General features: G+C 34.1%; 1 protein-coding gene across 1 annotated transcript in view; it reads right to left on the reverse strand.

Annotated features, from left to right (window-relative positions):
- Nucleotides 1-6,177, reverse strand: part of LOC124353529 — a 73,300-nt gene extending 67,123 nt beyond the window's left edge. Inside the window, exon 1 of the mRNA XM_046803408.1 lies at nt 6,039-6,177. Coding sequence (XP_046659364.1) covers nt 6,039-6,067 — 29 coding nt within the window. The 5' untranslated portion in view covers nt 6,068-6,177. The remainder of the gene's footprint in view (nt 1-6,038) is intronic.
- Between the last annotated feature and the right edge of the window lie 4,110 nt (nt 6,178-10,287).

Genomic DNA, 10,287 nt, shown 5'->3' on the forward strand with positions numbered 1-10,287 from the left:
TTTTGTAACTTACAAAAACGAGTTAAAATTTTTACCAAGAATAACTCCGAAATAAAAAAATCAGATAAATATCGGCATAAATCTCAAATTTAATTTCAATTGCTTTTGAAATGGTTCTTAGCATAAGATGTTTAAAGAAAAATAGACCGATACATCTTATGATTGTAATATTGTGTTAGCAGTTTTTCGATTCGGCGTGAGCCAGAAAACTTAGAAGCCAAGGCACCTACCTAAGGATTGAGATACCACTATAGGATGCGACTACAATATGTGACAGAGTAATAATATGACTGATCTTGAGATGATCAAATTTGTGTTAATCCTTGAGCACTGCAGAGTGGCACCAGCTCTCTGAAATATACAGGTGTCTCGTAACTCTCTGGAAAAAGGTGTATCGCGTTATTGCTCAGGTCAAACAAATATATTTCACCATATAAACATGGGTCTCCGATGCTAAGTTTCCCATTTGTCTGTCGGTTTGTGTTTTTTATTTAAAAAAAATTAATATCTTCTTAAAATTTTCAAAATTCTAATAATAATTACTTTACACAAAATTTGGTCTCAAATTTTTATGATAACAATGCCAGTTACTGAAAAATAAGTGCTGAAATTAATCTTTAGCATTTTCAAGATGGCGGCCATTACAAACTTTTAAAAATTGGAATATCTTAATAACCTGCAATGTTTTCTAAAGAAAAACTATAAGAATAAAAGGTTTTATAGGATTTTAACACAGATCCGATGGCACCAAAATCATTTAAATCGAAAAATAAATAGCTGATTTAGGGCAGATATTTACTGTGACAACGGTCCGCATAAAATGACAAAAAATGATAAAACCTTTAAAAACTGTTATTCTTGTAATTCTTGAGAACAATTGCAGGTTCTTAAGGTATTCAAAGTTTAAAAGTTTTAATGGCCGCCGCGCCGTTTTGAAAATATTAAAGACAATTTCATGATATATTCTTCAGTAACTGGCCTTGTTATCATAAACATTTGAGCCAAATTTTGGGTAAAATTTAATGTATTAGTTTTAAGATATTATATTTTTATAAAAAAATACATACAGACAGATAGATGGGAAAGCATCCGATGGGGAGCATCAGAGACCCATGTTCATATGGTGAAATATGTTAATCTTGATCTGAGCAATAACGTGGTATACCTTTGTCCAGAGAGTAACGGGACACCTTGTACATATGTCTAACAAAAATTGAAGATCCCTCCACAGATTTGCGACTAATCCAAGATATCCTTTTGTTACCGCAGATACAATTTTCTCGCGAAAATCAAGATCTAAACATTTTCTACGATAGGAATGTAAAGAGGTGTCACTTATGGGATCTTTTGTGAAACATGCCAAGTCATAAGTCATTCTGTCCGTCATCTATCTTTCAGAAAACGACAGCCAACGTTGCACTTACGCAACGAGTGAAGTAGGGGACAGGTCTATATTGCGGAGGTGTAAGGTTTCCACCACAGAATCGTCTTAGTATCAGGCCTACTCACGTCTGGGTGTTTCCTGTAGCGATTATACATATGGACTTGCTGTATTGTTCATTTGCGAATCACTTGCTTATGATCGGTCAGCTCTACCAATCTACGGAGTAAACACTTTTCCATCTCCTCATTAGCTCCAACAATTCTCGATGAATGCTAAATCACTTCTGATAGTACCTAAAGCTTTAAAAAAATAGCGTGGGGTACGAACACGTTTTTATGAGGAATCGAAGAAACAGTTTCAAACCTCATTTGTAAGTCAGTGTTAATTTCTTATGGATAACAACGATGTTCTAATAGATTTTAAATTTTCAGATGGTTATAAAAAAGCCGGAGCTGAATGAAGAAGAATCGTAAATATAGATCAAAAATACACTTTTATCTGTATAAACATACTCAACTTGCTCTGATTGCTCTCTACTTCTAAACATTTTTTTCCAGATATCCTCTCAATAATCTAAATGCAAAGCTATTCCGTGTACTAGTAGTGAAGGTGTAGAAATAAAAAAACCGTAAAAGCCATTCAACTTTCAGCCGTGTCCTTAATATCTGGATTAGTAAGTTCTTTATAATCCTGCATGTTATCCTCAAACTGGGAAATGGCCAATAACTCAATAATTGTAGAATCAATTCATATATTTATCCTTAATGAATCTAGGTTGTGTTTTAAAGCACATAAAATGGTTTCAGAGACACATTATTTTGCAGTTGCAGGACTTATTTAGTTCAAAACCCCTTCAGATAGGAGCAAGCTAATTTACACGAGCAAACAAACTTGAAATCAATTCATGCAATAAGGACCAGTTCTCGTTTTAAAATCCCGTAACTCTGTAAGTTACTCCAAAGCAGCTAGAGTTTTTTAAATCTCTATGTTGCCTGGATAATTTAAAGACCGAACCCTCGTAACGTTTACCGCACACATGTAACAGTGTATAGATTACTTGTTTAACTTGCAAACCTTTGAACCAAGTGACTAAATAAGTTAAACAAAAGTTTCAACTAAATAGAGGGATATCATCATCTTCACTTCAATTCAATTCATCTTCATCATTAAAACCAGAAAATTTTCCAAAGACCGTTCTTTACTTCGTTGGTACTACATTGCCGGAATGTAGAAGCTTTATAGAACTCTTCTTTCTTTATTTTAATCCCGCTTAATGAAGCGTCTGAAATCTCAAGCAGACGAAGAAGCTCAAAACGAACTTTTTACATCGTTTCGATATCAGAGAAACCTAGACTACAAAGTCAAGTGAAATCTAGATGAAGAAATGTTCTCATTGTCTCATCAGGTGCACAATTGAGTGCACTACGATGATTTAGACACGATCCCAAAGTAATATTCACATTTAATCAACCACGCCCACCATACCAACGGTATGTGGAGAAAACTCGGTTGCTCCACCATGCTTTGGGATAGTTTGTGACTCGTTTTGAACTCCTTCGTCACCGACTTGTTTTGAATCTCTTCAGATTCCGAGAGTCAAGTCTGTGATGACGTCAGATTCCAGACGCTGCACTAAGCAGAAGGTGTAAGGAACTGAGCTGAACATTCATGCTGAATCAACCCTTCCCTTCATACCGACGTTATTAAGTGAATTAAATTGTCTCTGTACTTTACAAACGAACTGATCTTTAATCATAATGTCTTTGAACACAGTTGTAAATTTTTCGATATTCAGTTTGATGTTTGGATGCCATAGCGTTAAAAAATATCTGGCCAATCTTTTTCAACATTTACATAGACGAAGCTATTGTATTTAACATGAATTAGACATCTTAGTTTTCTTGTGATTAAAATGTCAAATCGAAATAATGGTAGACGTGGATGTTAGCAAGCTTTTGACTGATTAGAAACCGATGCATTCTTTTCTTGAAGGCATCTCGTTGTTAAAAACTTTCAGTCACAAATAAAAACTTTCAGGAGAACGTTTTTTGTCTATAGCGTTACATACTACATTCTAAAGAAGTTTTAAAAACTACTAAGATAAATTCGTTTATTAAAATTGTTGAACCCAATTTCTGACTACAGGGCGAAATTTTGCATCAGCGTATAATAAGATGTTGAAGAAGAGTCACAAAATGGGAATGACCTATCTAAAGTTATGAAGTAGACTACTCTGAAGTTTGATGTAAAAATTGATTATGGCTGAGATACCACAGTTAGCAGCGCCAGTGATATTGTTTAACAGGGCCATTTTTATCAAGCGCGCATTGTTTTGGATTGTGCATCTCTGCAGTATCACTTTCTTATCTTATCGATACCGGTTAAACATCCACTCAACAATGTTAAAAATAGACGGGCTTGTCATTCTATCTTTCTATTCTCTATAATATCAGTACTGAACAACAAGTCTTTGGTGCGTGTCACAAAAACAATTGGCTGTAATGTTTTAGCTGAGTGACGTATTAACAAGTGATTTCTTGGTAGTGAAGTTTCGTTGTGACGTATTGGTTTATTGTGAAGTGGGAAAATGTACAGCTCCATGGTTATTTGAAAACCACCCGCCTTAGTATTCCTTCGTAAGACAGGTGATAGAAATGATGTTGACTTTGCAATTAGCAGTGCAAGTTGCATGGATGAATGTGAATAAGTTCCATTGAGTGTTGTGCAAAAGTTTCCTCTTTGAAACAATCACAGGTGGACATGCTTGAATCATGTTATATATTAAGCATATTAAGTACAGCAATTTCAGGTGAGTTTATTTTTTATACTACAGTAGTAATAAACTTGAGACGATTAGGACTGCAGCAAAGTGGTCTATTATAACCGGAACAGACAGTCCCCGTCGCAGTCAGGCAATACACTACACCTTGAAACGATCTTATATGATAATAACCCCACGTAAGGATTAACAACTAAAGCGTTTTTTTTTGTTTAAATGTGGTTTGTGTTATGTAAGTGCAAATAAGACAGAATGTGGTGGGTTACAGGTATTAAAAACTGAATTAAAACCTTTTGAAGATTTTGAATTTTGGCTGAGAAAACCAATTTCTATACATAGTAGCCTATAATTCATTATGACTTGGTTATTGAAGTAGTTTTATAATAGCATTTCCAATATTTGCATTAGTATAAAATGTTAAACTAGTAGTCGACCCATATATAGTCGGCCTAATATGATGAAACTTTGTCACCTACATTGTATAACATTTTCTATTTGATTTTGTACAAACTGTTGAGTATTCATTCGAAATTAAAAAAAAAAATATTAAAGATTCTCAACTGTTAATATTTTATGTTATATCGTAAACCATTAGGAAAAGCGGAGTATTTCATCACATATGTGTAACTTTTTCTAGAGGGTAGTTTTGATCAAATCCTGTGTTTTGCAGCGTACACACAGGGTTGCCCATACCTTTTACGGGCCTCATAGGTATTAGAATCCAGCCCCTTCCTGAACTAAAACTACTATGAATTACACATATACTTTTATTATTATATATTTGTAGTTAAACATCAATAGATAGAAAATATTTTTAAAAACTATGTGAATATAGGATGCCATGTATCCTAAAATATTTTGGTTTAAAAAATTGTTCATAATAATATAAGTTCCCACAAAACGTCTTCTAAGAAAGCATTTTGTCTTAAGGCATGTCTTTAGTAAAAGTGAAAAAATAGAGTATACACATTTTGAATGGTTAATCAATCAATATTGTGTTTTTTATCCTTACGTTTGAAAAAAATGCATATTTCTTATGAATGTACGGTTCAAAACTGATCGTAAAAATACCAATTCTTTTACTTATCATACTGACACTATCAGCATTATAAGCGATTATAATATTAATATTCATTGTTAGGGCTATAAACAAATGTAGGACGTTCCGAACTTAGTTACATTAATTGTTATCTTTTTAACAAAAATTTCTCATAAGATACCGTAAACTTTTTTTGTATTATTAGACAAATTAAAATTTTATAATAGAGGTATTCAAAATACAAAGGCAAATTGTGTAAATATTTTAAGGCGCATATACGACTTCATATAATAACCCATTGTACAGATAAAATTCTATTTTAAGAAGGAATCAAAATATCTTTTCTCTTTTAAGCTAATCGCGTGACTTGTATATACAGCATTTATTTGTCAACAACATCGGAGTTGGGTATGGCGGTCCAGTGGTACCAACATAACACAGGTAGCAGTTGACACGACAATAGTGCCAACCTAAACAAAGCAGTTTACTACTTGCCACCGGTATGCGTAAGATGGCACGCGACTCGACATCGGTTGGTACTATCGATAGCCATAGAATCGAACACAATATTAATTGTCACGTGACACACATACATGACTGGCGAAATCTAAGCTAAGCAGACGATAAAACTAAAGTAGTAAGTGAAAAAGGATTGTTTTACTTGCAAGTAAATTTTAGGTAAAAAATCTATGAGATTTACACATTTAAAACACATCTGCTTCAATGTTAATCGCTTATGATTATCTAACTATCGATAGTTATGTATCGATTGTCTGCTAATCAGGAGTCGAAATTAACGATATCCTATATCAGGTTTAGTGAAAGAATTGACTCACTTGCTCTGGGTCTTAGTCGCCGCGGTCATGTTGCCATTCCCCAATGAACACGCTGTAGAACGCCGTTCCGATCTACTCGGCAGCCCGCTCTACACTGACGCGCTGCAGGTCACGTCATCTGAGATCACGGCGGCGCTGCCACTGCCTTACCAACCTCAGGGCTTCTTGGGCTAAAACAAGCCAAACTGCGACTCAGTTTCCTCAAGGTCTGGGTCTGGTCATGTAGTTAGAGTCATTTTATATTTGTTTCCGAATTCAGAAACATTTGAAGGATATTAAATCATTGATAAGACCCTAAAATTTTTAGTAAAATCCTATATATTATATTACAGAACTTATAATAAAAATACCCTATAAAGTAATAAACAATATTATAAATGATTATCACATCATCATTATTAATTATTATAGCATTATATTTCTTTTAATTGAAATATTATTTTCATGTTTGAAAATAAAATTACTTACAACTATTGTTATGCTCTGCAAATATTGTTTTCATTTTATATATGCGTAAGAGATAACTTTCTGTATCTCATACAAGTAGAAATCGTATCTTCTTACAATACTTAGGCTAACAGTTATATAATATTGAATTCCAAATTTGAGTCAAAATTTAATTGAAACTATAATAGAAAGACAATACGGCTAGTTTGAATTTGATAAAACTCAGTATGTATGTGTGCAATTTATGAATACTTACGGAAACTATTATCTTTATTTTGTAAAAAAATAAATAAAAAAGAATTAAATCTCGACATATTAGCTAAAGAAGTTGAAGTTCTAATAATTTATTTTGAAAATTAAAACCACTAAGGTGGTCTAACAAATTACACAAATTATACCTACAACTTTACTATACATACGTCGTTTTTAAATCGATTAAGGGCCACACATTCCAAACATTAATTCTTAATTGTAAACCAGAAATACAATGTTTTTACAAACTTACAAGACTTTGATCTAGTAAAAACGAATTGATCCACGGACCAAACAAGATATTCCATTGGTCCTTTAGTAATGAAGCTGCAAGATAGGCCAGAAATGTAAACCTGCAAAGGGAAAGGTTGGGTGTCATATTTGACACTTGGAAATGTTTTGCCAGAAATCATCACAAACACAATTTATTATTTGAAATCTGAACACAAAAGCGCAGTCCTAGAGGATCAATCAGTGAGGGGAAAAACATTGGAATCACATCGCTCCCGACTAATTTATAGCTCCTATATAAATTTATGATAAGGGGTTTCGTAAAGAGCCACAAATGAAACAGCACCTCTTGTGATATACTCGAGTCGTAAATCAGTAAATGATAAGAAGCCCGGGAGCTCCAAGATCTGGAGAGGTTGTAAATTCAAGATGTCCTAAATGTACTGGGTCACGTGGTCTGACTGGCCTCCGAGCAATCAAGGCTTTGATTACGTCACAGATAAAACACATCGGGGGCTTCGCCCCTCACGTGAACATTCCTCCTTATATAGAGAAAGTATTTTTGTGATGGACTGAGACACTGGATGGTTTATTAGGTATAAAATACCCTCCAAAACAGGAGCTGGGGAATTTTTCTCCGGGAACATATACCTCATAAATGTAGTCTAGCTTAAAACAAACTACTAAGTGTAATTTCAACATTTATCTTTTAAAATTTCGTGAGGGGCGCTTAAGACCCCCGAGTCCCCTTATATAGGCTTCGCCCCTGTCACTTACGTATGCTGCGCAATTACCTCTGGATATGTTCGCATTAAAAGACACGCCAAAGTTGTGAGGCACTTTTTGTGTTACTAATATTTAATGGGCTTTGAAGTCATTAGTTTTATCAAAATCAAGCCCGAACTTCAATTTTGCCCTACGAGAACAATCAATGTTCAAGACATATTATATGTCCTTATTTTTAATCGTAGATTTATGGAAGTGTCTAATTTTAAAGATCGTATTAATACACACCCAAAGCCTTAATAGTTTTCTTTTAAAATTCTTAAATATACTTTCTGAATATATATATATATATATATATATATATATATATATCCATTCATAAAATTTGTATAAATGGCAATAGCCGAATTTAATTTATTTCAATAAACATTGAATCGCAAAAAGTACTTGCTCTGCCGGGACTCGAACCCGGATCTCTCACTTGCCGGGTGAATGTGCTACCATTACACCACAAAGCCCTCACTTTTTACGATTAATTTTTTTTTTTTTTTTTTTTTTTTTTTTTTTTTTTTTTTTTTTTTTTTTGCCGTTGTCACTTGCCGGGTGAATGTGCTACCATTACACCGGGTTCGAGTCCCGGCAGAGCAAGTACTTTTTGCGATTCAATGTTTATTGAAATAAATTATATATATATATATATATATATATATATATATATATATATATATACGATGAAGTACAAAGATCGAGATTTCTTTTCAGAGTAATCGATACAAATATCGAACTAAATATCGATTGGACTCGTATTACTCATCTGTTTAAAATGAGATGATTCCACGATGATTCTTTGATCACAAATAAGGGCGTAATAGATTTTGGGATTTAACATTAGTTTATGGGGTTAAAAAACGGCCACCAGTGTAGCTCCTGGCCATTAGACAAGGCTGCATATAGCCCGATATCTCCTACCATTTGGAATTTATGTGTGTGTACTTTGGCAATATATATATTTGTAATCCACAGACTTTTATCATAGAAAAATCCCTAGGAATCATAGTAATGTAATTCTATCTTAGAGACATGCCAAATTGTTACCTAACTAGCTCCTTTTACCTGTTCTAGAATATATAATACATAATAAGTTTAATCGTAAAATAATTATAGGAAAGCAATTATTACACACCACATGATACATACAATCCCGTAGCTATGGTGGGAAGGGTTGATTCAGTTTAAATGTTGAGTTTAGCTCCATTTCACCTTCCTTTTATTGCTGTCTTAGACTTGACTCCTGGAATCTGGAGTCATGTTCGTCTGAAGAGATACGAAGAAAATCGGTTACGAAAAAGCTTAAAGCGAACATTTACACAGTTTTTTTGTCGCCGCCTTTTCTCGGGAATCACATGACTCCAGATTCCAGGAGTCAAGTCTGAGGCAGTGTCAGATACCAGAGGCTGCAATAAAGGGAAGGTGAACTGGAGCTAAACTCAACATTAAAAATAATACAGTTATTTTATTCAGACCCCTTTTATTTATCCGAATATTTATTTAGACCGCATCAGTACACACAAAATGTTTATATGCCTTATAATCACAGCGAGGGATAATTATTATTACACTTTGTGAATATAAGTTTACAAGTAAGAAGACGATCAAACTTTGTTTAAAGAAACACTAAGCATATTTTACGAAGGGTGGGTCCGACATAACCTTCCTAAGATAACAGTCTGTCAGACTTCTGTCTGGGCGGAAGTCTTGATAGGAAGGTTCTGAAGATTTGAAACTTCAAAGGGATGAATTACAAAACTGAATTGCCACAATGAGTAAAAATAGTCTTAAAATTATATTTTAAATCGAAATTGGTCATAAAATAAGTAGTGTTCCATTACAAAACAGTGGAAAATGGTGTAGTAAAATTTATTTTCAAAGTAAACCAATAAGTAAAGACGGCCTCAGGTTGAAGTTAATTATCAGGGTTACGTTTAAAACATACAAATACAAACCACATTAAAAAACGCACTCTGTAAATGAGAGTCTTAAAAACACCCAATTCGTCAAAATACCAATGCTACGCCTCATTCATAATTTGATTTTTTGTCAATGAAGATCACGCTCTGTCAATTAACATTGTTGTAATGCTGGGGTCGGGACGAGATCAAAGAACTGAATTGGCAAGTGACTTACAATGGCATTCCTGGGCGTTGATGGAACTCCGCTGTGACGGCGGGCTTGAATGAGTGTTGTGCGATGTGATCAAGCCCATTGTTGTCTCTGTACAATTTGTTTCCTTCCCAGAGTCCCTTTGGCTTCTAATCGTTTAGTGGTCCTCGAAACTGGGACTTTTGGAATTCGCAGGTCATGATGGGTTTTTAGGAATCGTAAAGTAGGCTAAATAGTCAACGAGTTGTCTGTTGGAATTTACGTTATATATTTGATTGTATTAGTTACACTTACACAAGAGGTAACTCATCCAATGCTGTAAATTGAGGTGCCAAAATGAGATTTCGGACTGACCTCTGTGAACTGAAAGTAGAGGTGAGACTGTATTTCAGTAGTCAGTACTTTGTAACGGTTACTTTTCTCCAGTATCTGT

This window comes from Homalodisca vitripennis, chromosome 2 (assembly GCF_021130785.1).
Source record: "Homalodisca vitripennis isolate AUS2020 chromosome 2, UT_GWSS_2.1, whole genome shotgun sequence".
Classification (NCBI taxonomy): domain Eukaryota; kingdom Metazoa; phylum Arthropoda; class Insecta; order Hemiptera; family Cicadellidae; genus Homalodisca; species Homalodisca vitripennis.